The sequence below is a fragment of the Ovis aries genome, chromosome 4 (genome assembly GCF_016772045.2).
Source record: "Ovis aries strain OAR_USU_Benz2616 breed Rambouillet chromosome 4, ARS-UI_Ramb_v3.0, whole genome shotgun sequence".
Lineage (NCBI taxonomy): Eukaryota > Metazoa > Chordata > Mammalia > Artiodactyla > Bovidae > Ovis > Ovis aries.
Window position 1 is genome coordinate 68,968,511 of NC_056057.1, and position 15,676 is coordinate 68,984,186.

At 39.2% G+C, this 15,676-nt stretch overlaps 1 protein-coding gene across 4 annotated transcripts in view; it reads right to left on the reverse strand.

The window, feature by feature from the left end:
- The window catches only part of CREB5 (cAMP responsive element binding protein 5), a 439,335-nt gene that overhangs the window by 99,031 nt on the left and 324,628 nt on the right, over positions 1-15,676 (reverse strand). For all 4 annotated transcript variants that reach the window (XM_060415034.1, XM_015095332.4, XM_027968650.3 and 1 more), the window contains 2 exons: positions 6,638-6,764; positions 472-582 (listed from right to left, as the gene is read on the reverse strand). In XM_060415034.1, the coding sequence (XP_060271017.1) occupies positions 472-582; positions 6,638-6,764 (238 nt within the window). The remainder of the gene's footprint in view (positions 1-471; positions 583-6,637; positions 6,765-15,676) is intronic.

Below are 15,676 nucleotides of genomic sequence, written 5' to 3' on the forward strand. Positions count from 1 at the left end.
TCTGATGACTATAACACAAAAAAATGAAAATATTTTCATACTACTTGTATGTTTAAAAATTACATCTATTTTGGTGGCTCTGGGGACAGGAAGAGTGGCACTGAAATGGTGACTACGTTGAAGGAGAGAAACTCTGGATTGTTCTGTTAATTTCAGTTCCTGAACAAATATACACATATTTGGGTGTATCCTACCTCAACTCTTATGGATCTCCCCAAACTTCTAAAAGTCCCTTTCACTAAGGCCACACACTGATCCAATGCTTGTTACATGAGCATCCCATGCCAAGGTTCAGTAACTAATAGCCTCAAAAGGAGGGCCAAGTTCTGCACTGCTTTTCCACAGAAAGACCTATTCATTGAAAACAAAGACAGAGCCATCTACCTCATTTAACTGGAGTTTGGAAGTCAGAGCAGAAATCAAAAGAAAAAGTCATACAGTAAGAAAAGGATGATTATAATTGTTATTTACCATCTTAGCTTCTGAATGCATTGGCTGGACTTGGGGAGAAGCACAGGGGTTGCTGAGATTTGGACCTTGCATTCCCAGGAGGTTGGAGTTCACTGACATTTGTCTCTCCATCTAAGAGAAAGGAAAGTAACAGAATCAGAAGTCTGAGAAAGGCAGTTGAGATCATAGACAAAGCTGCATTTCTCTTTCAAATGGATTGTGTAGAATTTCTGTGAATAAATCCAGGGAAAACCTGCAGTTTTGGTAAAGGGTAAGCAAGGTACTGCTAAGTCTTGAACTCAGGCACAGCAAAGAATCATCCAAAGCCACGTGTTCTAGAGCAGAAGTCCAATGCAAAAGAGAACAACATTGTGATGGGAGATCATTTCCAAACAAAAGCAGGCAATACTTCCACAAAACCATGCAACACTTCCACAAAGTGTTCACTTTGTGAACACTCTGAATACTACTCATCAAGCTTATTTTCATAGCTTCTGCTGCTGCTGCTAAGTCGCTTCAGTTGTATCCGACTCTGTGCGACCCCACAGACGGCAGCCCACCAGACTCCACCGTCCCTGGGAATCTCCAGGCAAGAACACTGGAGTGGGTTGCCATTTCCTTCTCCAATGTGTGAAAGTGAAGTCGCTCAGCCATGTCCTACTCTTAGGGACCCCAATAGAAATCCATGGGATTTTCTATTTCACAGCTATAAAGAGAATAACATATGCCTAGAAAAATCCTGGAAGGATATAGAATATACCAAATGGTTATCTCAAGATAGCTGCAGCTTTTGTGTTCTCCCCAAATTTTATAGTGCAATGTGAGTCATTTTAGCAGTAAGAAAAAATTCATTTTAAAAGCCACCCCCTTAAAGATGATATGTCTTTCTGTCGCTCTAATTCATGACCACCATCAAAATGGTCCAGCAGGAGCGGCTGCCCAGGGCACATCTTCTCTCCCCTATTAACCTTGTCTGACTCTACACAGCAGCAGTTTTAGGCCTCCCAGCAGGGTTAGAGCTCTGGGAGGTAAAGAAAGCAGTGTGGGTACTGAAGACATGTGATCAACGCCCCCCACTGCCCTTCTAGCCTACCCTTGTGTCTAGAATTAACATTTGATTATCAATATCTGAATTGAGTTCTGGCTTTTGTCTCCAGGGTGTCCCTGTTAAAAAATGAATCAGTAAAACAAATCTCTTTTTCAGTCAGAAAGACTGTGTCTGACAAACATTTTCCATTTAGTAGAAAACTAACACTTTTTGAAGAACAGGAATAATGCAAGTGTACTTAATACTGAAATCATACAGAAAATAATTAGACTTGCCTCAAGAGAGAAATAGTTTCTTCAGTGCAAAAGTTTTCCATTTGCCAAAGTATGGAAATGGAAACAACGTTAGGAAATTTTAGGGAACAAGGTTTCTGCTCAAAGTTAGCCTAGGTAGTCTTAGAAAATAGAGTTCCTTATCAAAGGAGCTCATCAAACAGTGTAGAATAGAAACCTCACAGATAAGAGTTGAGAGTAATAGTTGAACAAAATGACCCTTCAAGGTCCCTTCCATCGCTGAGATTATCACTGCGATTCCTGCTGTGTCCACCCCAAGGGCAGGGTTATTGTTAGGATACCAATGTGTGGACGAGCAGAGGTACTTGCTAAAAGCCTTGTCAAGAATGATTGGGGCACACTTCCTATCACATCACAGTGAAGTATCATCAGCCATACCTTAGCCAGAATTAGTTTATCAGTTATCTAGCAGTGTATGGCTTTGTGAAACTGTTGCAAAAGGAGCTATTTAATGATGGCGAACTTTCTAGACCATTCTAGCAAAACCTTTTGTGTGCACCAGTTCAGCAAAATAAAATAGAGTTGCCCCTCGATATTCTCCAGGGATTGGTTCCAGGACCCCCCTCTGACACTAAATTTCAAGGTACCTAAGTCTCATATAAGAGGCATCAGTTCAGTTCAGTTCAGTCGCTCAGTTGTGTCCGATTCTGCGACCCCATGAATTGCAGCACACTAGGCCTCCCTGTCCATCACCAACTCCCGGAGTTCACTCAAACTCACATCCATCGAGTCGGTGATGCCATCCAGCCATCTCATCCTCTGTCGTCCCCTTTTCCTCCTGCCCCCAATCCCTTCCGGGGTCAGAGTCTTTTCCAATGAGTCAACTCTTTGCATGAGGTGGCCAAAGTACTGGAGTTTCAGCTTTAGCATCATTCCTTCCAAAGAACACCCAGGGCTGATCTCCTTTAGAATGGACTGCTTGGATCTCCGTGCACCCTTCCCTATAGTTTAAATCATCTCCAGATCCCCTAAAACACCTAATACAATGTAAATACTTTGCAAATCCAAATGATGCTTTTTGGAATTGTCTGGAATTGAAGTATATGGGCTGGCTACATTCATTCTCATATTCCCCTACATCTTCAAGCAGCCTGGGTATTCTAATTATTTTAAATTATTTTTTAAATCATCATAAAATATACATAACTTAAAATTTACCAGTTTAACTCTTTTTAAGTGTACAGTTCAGTGCCATAAAGTACATTTGTGTACTCTAATTGTTAAGTCATGGAGATTTCTCTAAAAAACGCTTATTACTTACAACTTCCACTTTCCAGAGGCTGGTGGGTAGGAGAATGGGATTAGCATTTGACCCTTTATTCAAATTAGTGACCTTCTCCTAAAGAGAAATAAAGTCCAAAGGAGTTTCTGCTTTCAGTTTTTGGAAGGAGGATTGTTCAGAAGGACACATGATTGTCCAGGGCTTTCCATCATGCTTCGGAGCCACCATTTTACAAAGAAGTGAGAGTAGCCTGCTTTCTGCTTCTGGATTCAGAGTCAGCCATGCTGCCTACTTTTTGGAAAAGTTACAGGCTATGACTGTTTCTACCTTATGACTCACAAATTAAACAGAATACTAAAAACAGGGCTGGTTTCTCTATCTTAAAAAAATTGCATTTTTCCCCGTAAGTAATTATATGGGGTTACCAAGAGCCTCTTCAAAACAACTATTTGGTGCTATGTGCTAATAAACGCTCTGCCCATGAGTGTGGCTTTAATGAGTGGACTAGAAAGAAGAGGTCAGAAGACGGGAGTGGCTTTGCTGAATACTAAGCAATACTGAGCACTGTATGTAAAACATCCAGGTAAAGGATATCATCTTTTTTGAGCTTCTTCTTTTTCCTTGAAATAAGTTGGAAAACAGGAGCCAAAAATGTCTGCAGTCCACTGGGCTTTTGTAATCATAAATGGCTGTTTATAACCCCAAATAATTTCAGCTTTTGACTTTCAAAATCACAAATCCTGACCCAGTGAACTCCTGGAAGGCAGCGCCTATTTTCTCCTTCACCACATTTTCAGCATCTAGCACAGAGCTTGGCCCTTAGAAGGAGCTCAACAAAAGTTTAAGAAATAAATGAATGAACAGAGTCATCATTTATTTCAGACCTAGGGCTTTGTGAAATATGTAGCCTAACAGCATGTACCACAAATCAGTTAAGAATCTCACCTTCACCTATAGATATAAACTAATCTTTTTATGCCAGGGGACACAAGAACTCTACAGAAAGTCCCTGCTTGACAAGCTAAAATTATAGCACAGGGGCTGGCAACCCAATAATGAGGAAGAAAGGGCCCAAATTTCTAGGCCCTAAAACTCTTAGTATGTGCTTTTAGATATCTTACATTCATTTTCATTAGTTACATTAATGTCACTTCAGATCATGGCTTCCCAATCTTGGCACTATTGACATTTTGAGCCAAATAATTCTTTGTCCTGGTAACTGTCCTATGCATTGTACAATGTTTAGCATCCCTGACCTCAACCCACTAGATGCCCACAGCACTTACCCCAAGTTGTGACAATGACCAGTGTCTTTAGATATTGCCAAACATTCCTTGGAGGACAAAACTGATTCCAGTTAAAAGTCACTACTCTGGATGGACACTGTTTTCATGACAGCTGTACACATCACTGACGCGGGTTTGAACTCTGACTCTGTTATCTACACTGGCTCTTTACCATGTACCTGATCCTTTGCTTCTATTCTGAAGCATCACCAGTTTTTAAAAATTTCAAGTACATGACTTCTCTGTTAAAACTTTAAAGACTCTTTTTCTGTTCTACTCCTCCATTGTACAATGAAGTGATATGGTGGAAACCAATGCCAGGCACCCTTTTCTCTGGGTCTTTGCAGCCTAAATGCCCCACCTTTGCCCCTGGGAATGGTACACAGTTTATTCAAATTGGGAAAAAAGGTCACTGCAGTGATATTTTTCTGGACAATGCATAGAATTTCTGAAAGGAAGCAGTTTTAAATGAGAAGGATTTAAAGCCTGGATGAAAATGGCTTGTGGTAGAAGTCTCTTGCCGTTAGTGAGGTTGAATGAAATCCGGGATTGCAGTATGGATGGTGCTGCTTTCCTTCATCCAAAACGTTTAAGGTGAGTGAGGCAGGTAGTCAGCCAGCTCAGCTGTCCTTCTGACAACATTTTGCAAATAATCTTTCTAGCCTGAACTACCTGACACTGAACAGTGGGAAGACCTAGGTTGCTACAGTTGGGCCATCAAGCCTTTCTCCATCTCCCTGCTTCCAGATAAATGAGTAAATTCCTCATTCTGGGATGATCTGGGCTGCAAAACATGAGGAGAGATGCGTATCCTAGTCACTTGTAACTTGTAACTCTTCCGTTACAAGCTGTGTGACATTAGACAAATCCCTCCAATGTTGTACTCCTCAGCTTCCCATTGGTAAAGTAAGTATATTGATAATGGCTGCAGTCATATTCCCACAGGACTGCTGTGAGAACAAAATGAAATAGCAAATGTAGACAGTTCCTTAGAATGCTAAAAACATTCTGCAAAATATTCCTGATATTGTTGTGGGAGGATTTTAATTGAATTGTCATGTCACCTCTAGGGCTTTTGAGAACCCAATGGCCCTGAAAATGGTAACACTAGGCATGTGCACTGGGGCGCAATGCCAGGGAGGAAGAAGATGTACACAGTGGGGATCCCGCGGCAGGAGAGCAGGTTAGCTCTAAAACAGTCTGAATCTTCATTCTATGTGAATCTATTGTTTTCAGGGAGGTATAGTGTAATAACTTAGAAGTCAGACCACCTGGATCTAAAACCTGATTCTGTCACTCGCTTGCTCTTATTGATGCTGAAACCGAAGCACCAACACTTTGGCCACCTGATGCGAAGAGCTGACTCACTGGAAAAGGCCCTGATGCTGGGAAAGATTGAGGGTGAGAGGAGAAGGGGGTCACAGAGGATGAGATGGTTGGATGGCATCACTGACTCAAGGGACATGAGTTTGAGCAAACTCAGGGAGATAGTGAAGGACAGGGAAGCCTGGCGTGCTGCAGTTCATGGGGTCACAAAGAATCGGACTCAACTTAGTGAGTGAACAACAATAAGCTCTTACTGACTTAGTCACTTAACCAAGTTTCTCAGCCTCTTGTGCCTTGGTTTCCTCTTCTGCAAAGTAAGGGTAAGAGCAGTGCATACCTCAAAGGTTTCTTGTGAGAGTGAAAGGAGAGAATGTATGGATCATGTAGGGGTTGAGAGAGAACTCCTAGGTTCAAAACTCAATGGCACTGCTCCTCAGCCAAGCTTGGTTTTTGCCTTACTTTCTTCATTCAAAAATGGGGATAGTAATAGTATGTACCTGAGAGGGTTGTTTCACAGGTTAATGAGGTGGTTAGAGAGTGATCGGCACAAGGTAAGCATTCAGTAAATGCTGCTAGCATCATTAATAAAACATAATATGTATGCATATGTGTTAGCACCTATTATGTACCATCATTATTATTGTTATTATTGACACATCACTCTGAGTCCCAGCTAGACCACTCACTGGCAATTTAGGACACTATACGTAACCCAAGCTATAGACTTTGGAGTAGTCATACACTCCCATGTCCCGGGACAAATCCCATTCCCTGAGTATTACAAACTCACTTGTCACCAGCAAGAAGATGAAACCATGCCTCATTATGGAAGCACTGAAGGATGGAGAAGCCAGCAAGATCCCCAAGGATACACAACTAGGCACTTAGAGCAAACTGGCACCCAGCTCAACTCTCCATCCATAAGAAGCTCTTTTCTTTCCCATCAGCTTAGATCTGCATACTTCCTGTACTTTTTCAAATGGGGCAAGCCTCAGCAGAAAGAAGCACTTACTGGCATCAAGACGGCAGAAGAACCCGGCATTGTAGGGTTGGGCAGGGTCCCAGGCATGGAGGCTGGCATGGGCTGTCTCTGTCTGTTGTGAAGATGGAGCAGAGAAGATAGAGAGCCTGGGACAGGCCTGGGAACAAAAAAAGAAAAAAGAAAAGAAAAAACAGCAAACATTATTCCTGATACTCTAGGCAGGGGATTCACTGCCAGTTTTTCAAGTCCAGAACCAGTGGGGACAATACCATTACATGAGCAGCAGATCAGATTCCCTGATGGGAGCCACATAATTGAGGATATTAGGGAAATAATAACAAATAAAATACAAGCCTGGCTTCCTTTGCTGCTTCCTAGTTAATACATCAAATTCCACTTCATTTCCTGACCTCTGTTATCTAACTGATAGTCAATAGACAACAAGCCAGTAAATCTCCTACAACCCTTGCCTCTTAGGAAAGAGAAGGGACCTGGTAGTGAAATCCTGCATGTTTACTCTGAGGTCTCTGCCCCCTGGAGGATCCTAGAGCCTGAGACGTGTGTACATTTGTTTGATAACATTCTTCCGTACTTCTGCCTGGAAGCCTGCCTGGCTTTCCTCTGGATATACTTTCACTATCTGGATTTGCAGAGCCAACTTCATTCATAATTTCCAAATAGAAATCTGTTTTGACTTTTCCATAATTCTCCACTTCGAGTGGGAAAAAAACACAAAGCCAGGTCACAAACCAAAGTAGCTAGATCACAGTTCACACGATGCAACAAGTCTTTCTTGGGTCGAGTCTGAGGCCCAGCCCCCAGTTACTGACCCCTCATTTTGTAATAACTCAAGGTGTTAGACTCTTTGACAGAAATTGATTTCAGCCTGATCTGCAGGTCTCAGGTAAGCTTTCCTTGGGGAAGTACATAGTTCTTTTGCTTCAGTTTGCCAGAAAAAAATTTAAGAGCCTTAAATTGATTTAATGAGCCAGGGAATGTGGGGCTGAGGGAAAAGGGGAATTATTTGTATTTATTAAAAATGGCAAACAAATAACCTCCTTGGCTCAATTCTCAATCTCCTGATGCTCTTACTCTGGGGAGCCGTATAAATGTCAAAACATTGAAGTAATGACTTAACAAGCAAAACAAACAAATAAATAACCGCTCAGAACCTCTGAGTCTTCCATGTTAAAGCATCTTATCCTGAATACCATGATAGGAAAATAGTGCTTCCCAAATTAATGAATTTTCTTTAAAAAAAAATCGCTTAAGCTAAGAGCTGGGTAAAGATTGCAGAGAGATGTTCTTTTCAGGGCAATGCCTTCCTGTGTTTCAGGGAAGGACAGCATGAAGAACCTCTTCTTTGGAGCTCATGTGCCTCCCATGGGTGACTCACAGAGCCTGAACTGGGGGAAAGAAGGCCAAGATATTCTTCCTTCACATTGCTGTTACGATTCCAAAGGAGATTAAGTTTTCCAGTCTTTTCGCCTGAAATCTCCCTTGGAAACACAGCTAGCTATCACAGTCACACATATCATAGAAGGATTAGTCCTAAGTTAGTCCTAGATTTATATGTTTAGGAAGTTGTGTATATGAAAATATAAGAAAATATAAAAGTTTTTCACAGAGTTTATGGCGATGTACACAAATCACAACCAGTTCTATTAACAGGATGTGTGTGAGTGGTTACATAGATAGGCTAAGGTGAGAAGCTGGTAACAATGACATGGGTGTTTTTAGAAAAGCAAATGAAGTACTACGGATATTTCTTGACACGTACACTTGGGACCTCTGTAGTACAGATGAACAGTAAGGATTAGTAAGGTCTTTGACGGCCCTTCAGCTTTTATAAGTCTAGGAAATGGCTTCTTTCAATCGCTCCAAATTTCTATGGTTGTAATATCACTGGGTCAAAAGTCTCTGATACTCAGAGCTCAAGTCAGAGAAGTATAAAATGCTGCTTGATCAACAGACAACTTTTGTTTTATATTCTCCAGTCTTAATGTTTTGTTTGGGACCTTTGCTAAAAAGAAAATAGCTATATATCAAAGTGTAGCATGTTTAATAATGGTCACTTCTTCTAAGTACAAGATTAATACTCTGAACTCCCCAGTTTCATAATGAGACCCTACAGATAGTTATATATACATCCATCCATTCATTTAAAAATATCCAGATAGATAGATATAGATATCTATATACACGCATACATATCATACATAAATCTATATATACATACATACAGTCTTCAACCATATGTCTGCCCCTCTAGTCACCAGGGTAACAATTTGAGTATAGATGGTTAGGGCCACTTGAAAACTGTTATCAAAAACAACTAAAAATATTTGATTATGTTGATGTGAAGTATCATTCTTATAAGCAAGGGCAACACATTATCACCATTTACATTTTGTTTCCAACATATTAATGACAATCCTGGTTATCAGCTTCTATTGACGGTCTATTTTTTTAAAGAAATCAATTAAACAACTTAATGGTGATGCAAATGAATATGAAAAAGCAATTAAATTTAAGATAAGTTTTCATTCTTCTCCCAGACTGTGGGAAACTCCCAGTTGTAGAGAATAATTGGGGAATAGTATGTTTCATTTAATTCAGTGTTCTTATTAGGTTAGTTATTTCCACACCATGCATAAATCTCCTAGATTTTTAAGTATTAAATATTCCTTCATTAATTAAGAAAACTTTTCAGGGTATGAGGTTCCCCTGGGACTATAATAATAATTACCTATGATACCAATCAGACAAATTGGCAAAGTACAGTGGAAGGGAAAATAGTTATTTGGGAAGCCTATATGTTTGAATTCTGAATAATTTTGAATTACTGTTTTACACAGATTCCTTAAGTAATTTCCCCAATCCCATCTACAAAACCAATAGAATTTCCTAGACTTCTTACATAGGCTTTTAAACCAAAAAAAAACCGCAACAGCAACAAAAAAAAACCCTATGCCTACCCAATCACTAGCTATACAAAGGCCTAGAATGAGGTAATTATGTAGCTTGGCTTGAGAAATAATCATTTGTCCAGAATATTTAGATCACTGACGCTAAGACGCTAAGTCACTTCAGTCGTGTCCGACTCTGTGCGACCCCATAGACGGCAGCCCACCAGGCTCCTCTGTCCCTGGGATTCTCCAGGCAGGAACACTGGAGTGGGTTGCCATTTCCTTCTCCAATGCATGAAAGTGAAAAGTGAAAGTGAAGTCGCTCAGTCGTACCCGACTCTTAGCGACCCCATGGACTGCAGCCTACCAGGCTCCTCCGTCCATGGGATTTTCCAGGCAAGAGTACTGGAGTGGGTTGCCATTGCCTTCTCCATTAGATCACTGAAGCAAAATGTTACTGGAATACTTGCATTGTTTAATTCCCTTCATACATATAAAAATAGTTATTATTTAATATACTCATAAAATTTTTATATTGCACTTATACATTGCTTCATATTTTTCTAAATATTTTCACCTTCATGGGACTTGAAACAATGCAATGTGGTAGGTAGATCCTATTACTCCCATGTTACTCAGGAGTAAGATGAATTCAGAAACATTTACGTTTGCCCAAGGTCAAATGGGTCATGAAAAACAGTACGACTTACACTCAACTTGCAATAGAGGGCTTCCTCCATCACACCTTGATGCCTCCCATAACTAAGGTATTATTGATTTTTTTATACTAAAATAAATCCATGGCCCATTTCCTTTGATATTCACACTGCTCCATGAACTTTCCAGTGAAGTAGTAAAATTCTGCCAACATGAGAAGTCACTCATCCATGTGAAATTTTGTTTTATTCCTTTAAAGAAAAAAAACTTCCCAAACAACGCATCAGCAAGGCTCTGAAAATAAGATGGCAAATTGTGGTAAAGTTGTGAAAACAAAGACTCAACAGTTTTGCTCCAGTGCAGGCTTGTTGCCATGAGCTAATAATTCCAGACTTTGAGCAAGCCGAGCCTCCTTTTTAATAAGCATATGCCTCTAGGTAAAGAATTTCTACTAAAAATTATTGAGGCATGGAACAAGGTAAGATGTGTGAGCTCATGTTGGATTGTTCAATTATGAAACTGAGTCCTGTAGCATTAAGAGTTTTCCAACTTGACAGATTATTCCTCTTGTATACACTTGTATAAACATACTGCTTACGGCTGAAATCTATGTAAGATTTTCTTTCAATTAAGATGTCAGGGATGACAGACTGTTTTCATTGTCCTTAGCAGAATGATAAGTACCACAGCAAGAGATTTCATGTCCTTGTTTTTCCCTCCAAAGGATGTCATCCAGTCTAGGAGTATCAGTAAAGTCTGCTGGTCTTGTGCAAGACCACTATCTTTAAGGAGCTAAGGGCCATTGTTTTTGTTTGCAAGATCCCAGGAGAGTCACAGCAGACTGCTCTTCTTTCCCAATTCTTCACCAGATCCATTACCTCCTGGGATCAGTTATTAAACTCTTAAGACAGGCAGATAGGCCACATATGTGGACAGGCAAAGGGAAAAAATAAATGATGAAAAAAATTAGGTTGGAAAATTGGAAGAGCAATATTAGCATCAAAGTCAGGGCACAGCCATCTAAGAAATCTTGAGTAGATAAAAAAAAAAACAAAACAAAACAACAACAACAACAAAAGAACCTGGTGTTGGGGGTGGGGGCCAGACTTTAAAAAACCTTGAAAGCAATAAAATGGCAGGAATGGTGGGCAAGGAGCAGGCGATACAGACACCGTTGCTATTAAGGTTTCTGATTCTGGAGAAGAAACTTTCTTAGTTAACTTTTAGGCTTTCCATCTCATCATCTGTTTCATGAATGGATCAGACTACAGGCTATCTGGAAATCCCCTGAAGCTCTAAAATTCAGATTCTAGGACTTGAACTGAAAGTGATATGTTCTTAATCTAGTGAGGCTCTGTGTTTTATTATGATAAGGGTACTCTTTACTGCTCACTGGTGTGTCCACAGCACTTAACCTGGCACCTGGCACAAAGAAGGTGGTCAGTGTATCTATAGTAAATGAAATTAGGTTCATACAGCGCTTAGTTCTTAAATTCCAAATAGAAGGTGTCCCTAAAAAGAGAGAAATTCTTGAAAATGGACCCAATCCATTCTATGGAGCCCACACTTCATTCTCGTTTAAATATAACATGAGTTCACACACAGATTAGAGAAAGTTTGCTGCCCACTATCTTTGTATTTGCTTATGAAAAGAAAGGTATGTTTCTTTTGAATCTTCTTAAATGAACTGTTGTGGCCTAATTGACCACACTAATTTCTGTCTGGGATACAGACACTGAAGAGTTAAAGAGGGGAATGCAAAACTCTTAAATCTAAAGAGAAGGCAGTTTGTAGTGAGAAATATTTATTCTTCTCCTAAGTGAAATTTTTTAAAGAAATATAAATTCTTATTTTGTAAAGAAAGCAAATTGCCAGGATAATCAAATAGAATGTGAAATGGAATGACCGTATAGTTGATTTCTTCCCTAGGTACTAAATATATTATAAAATGGGGTACTGAGGAACATAGGCTTTGGAGCTAGTCTGCTAAAACTGGAATCTCAGCTCTGCCACTTATTAGCTAGGAAACCTTGGGCAGAGTTACTTGACTTCTCTGTGCCTCTGTTTTCTCAACTGTAAAATGGGGGTGATACTTACCTCATGGCATTAAATGAGTTATCATATGTTAAGTATATTGATTAAAAATTAGTTGTGGTTATTTTTGTTTTTATTATTATTATTCTGAGACACTACCCAAACATCAGATTAATCACTATACTCAATCAAGAAACTGTGGCTTAAGGCTAGAATCTTTTGTTGTGTTTATATGTGTTGGGGGGAGATCTTAGTTCCCCTACCAGGGACTGAATCCAGACCCCCAACAGTGAAAGCGGTGAGTAAGGCTGTAATCTTAAAGAACATCCATCCTTAGCTTTAACTGAAGAACTATAATCTAACAAATGTAAAAATGTCCCAAACTCCATACATATATATTTGTTTTAAAATGCATTAACTTTAGAATCCCAAACTCTTCTATGAAAGCAAATGGATTCTTCCCACCAATGATTTTACAGAATTGCAAAATAACTTCACAGTATTTCTCAGAAAGGAGCCTTGAAAATAATTCCTCAAAATGGAACCAAACTAGTTCCCGAGAGATCAGTCCTCAGCATCTTGTTTTTCCTGAAAACAATGACAGAAATCCAACAGAAGTCATAACTGGGGAAACAAGAAAGCTATCTGGCCCCCATTCTCAAAGACATCATATTACTTGTATCTTTTAGAATGAGCTCATGCTCTGTACCAGGTCTTATAGCCAAGCTTCTGAAACTGGCTGGCAAATATAGTATTTCCCCTTTTAACAAATAAGGATTTTGAAAGTAGAAATTCTACAAAGAAGTAGAAATAGTTGGCTTGAGAAAAGGTACCAAAGTATCAGCAGAATTCAATTAAAATATATTTCCCTCTTTAAGCTTCCTCAGGCTCAAGAGAGGACCTCTGATAAAGATTGGGAATCTCCCTGAGAGAACTGTCCCTCTGTCCCTTTTCCTTTGGTGACAAAACATTTGGGCATCCAGGAAGAGAATCCTGCCTTAGTATTTTCATCTTATCCTCGACCCAGCCCCTCGCCTCTGTCATGTCTTGAAAAGCTAGTACACTAGCCAAAGCAAAACAGCAAATGCTCTGGCTCATCAGAGATGCTAGTAAGCCCATATCCTTGCGACAGAACTCAACGCAGCTCCACGGCCCTGAACCGTCTGGTCCCTCACTACCTCCCCAGCTCATGGCCATGAGCTCCACACATCTGCCGTAATGATCTTCTTCCAGCTTTATGAAAGCACCGTCTTTCTTCCTGCCACAGACCATTGACATAAGTAATCCTACAATCTTCTCTGGGCGATTACACCAGGATGGGTGAAGTAATAACTGGGAAAACAAGCACTTTTTTGTAGTGCTCTTTAGTGTCCTTTGCACTCTTCCCTGGTAATACTTATCCTCATTTATTCAATCAATCATCAAAAGATCAACTGAGCACCTAATATATTTTGGACGCTATACACTTTAATTTCAGAGGGGAAAACTTGTTTGGTAAATCAGATCACTTGCATAAGAATTCATTTACATATGTCCAATTGGCAACAATAGGATGATGAACAAAATAGATGTATTTCATGGCCTTTTGGAGTTTACCATCTCTGCTTCTCCATTACAATTCATTAAAAATTTTGAGTGAATTTTTTTAAATGTCTCTGCTCCCAACTAGACCATACACTTCATAAGTCAGAGACTGTATCTGCTTTGTTTACCTGTGTAGACACAACTGAAATTTAAGAAAGTATATGATACCAAATAGATGTTTAATAAGTATTTCTCAAATTAATGAAAACATAGATATTAAGGATATCTTTGTCTAGCAAAAGACATGGCAAGAACAGTGTTCAGTAAATTATCTCTGCTAATTAATATGAACTTAATTGGTTTACAAATTGTGAAACTCCAATTTATATTAGCAACTTAATATAACCCATTTCTGTTCTTGAACAGCATAACTGGCTACCTCCAAGGTAATCTGTACTTTTTATCAGTGTCCTTTAGATTAAACTCAAGCTTTCAGGTGAGCTCTAGACCCACTTATTTTTACCTGAATTAAATTAACTTCCATTTGAAATTACATTTGGGGCATTTCGTAAGAAAAGGCTATGAATAATTCAGGAACACTCATCTGTCCCTAATCTATATAATATTTAAAAAAACAGGATACCTGCCTTGCAATAAGGTTGCACTTTATAATGTTCAGAGCTCTGGGCTCAGAGGTACCAGTGACACCCACATCATGGTCAACTGAACATCTCTGCTTTGCACTGACTTATCGATACAAGAACACTTTTGTCATCATTATCACCAGGGATATTGGAAATTAATTTTTATTAAATTAAATTAAATTTACCATGCACTTTCCATTTTTCTTTTAGAAAAATCAATTTGGTATTACTGCAATATATGCACTGTATTATATAATAGATGTAGTATGTGATATCTTGGAAATGTAACTTCTTTTTTTTTTTTTTCAATGAAAGCCTGACTGCAAGAGAGTCGACAGTAGTAATACAATGTCATACAGCTAACAGAGCTGTATTCCACTGGAGCCTTTGCTGGGTTTTACAGCATGCTTGCTGCACCTACTCAGGCAGAGGAGGTGTTTACTAATGCTTTCAAATGTTTCAAACAGAGAAAGTAGTACTAGAAGGGGAGAGGTGAATTTACGGCCATTCTGCTGAGACTAGTAGATCAACCTTTTTTCTTCTTCTTTAATGACTGATTTCTGCACCATTAATCTGAATTAGTCATGCAGTCCGCCTGATTCATTTAAGTTAACCAAAAACATGGTGGGATTGGTTTCTGAAGTACTTTTGTAAAAAAAAAAAATTCATTTTCAAATTCTGATATTTTTTTCTTTGTAAAGAGTTAAAGGCTCTTTTCTTTATAAAGACCCTTTATAAAATATCCTAAATGCCTGAATAGTTTGGCTTTAACCATGGATCAGACTTAAAGACATGAAGGGATGGTTTTTCAACTAGCCAATAATTTGTCAGTTGTTATCAATTATTCATAAAGTTACACTTAGAAAAGGCAAGTAAATGCAACTCAAAGGACATAATATAAAAGATGGTTTTAAATGCAGGCTCAAATAAATGATATATATATCTCTTTGGCTGGCTGGAGGGAAATTTTTTCTCCATAGAAACATATCTCTCTAAGTAAAATTTCTTCCTGTTTGTGAGATGTTAATAAGCTTCCTCCTTGCTTCCTAAGGACAAATAAGTAGCCCTCTGATTATGAGCCTTGTCGTTTACAAGGGACTGCTGCTTGCATTCATTCACCATAAATGAATAATTCATGAAAACATTCACTAACACACTTGCTTGGATGTTGTGTAGAGGCAGAGAGCTCCCTTTGCTTAGAGATATCCCCTTCCCCCAACTCAAGTCAGCAATTTGGTTTTGATTTCTTCTGGACTCTCAGCTTGCCGACTACAATAGTTCAATGAGTAATTTGTAGCGGA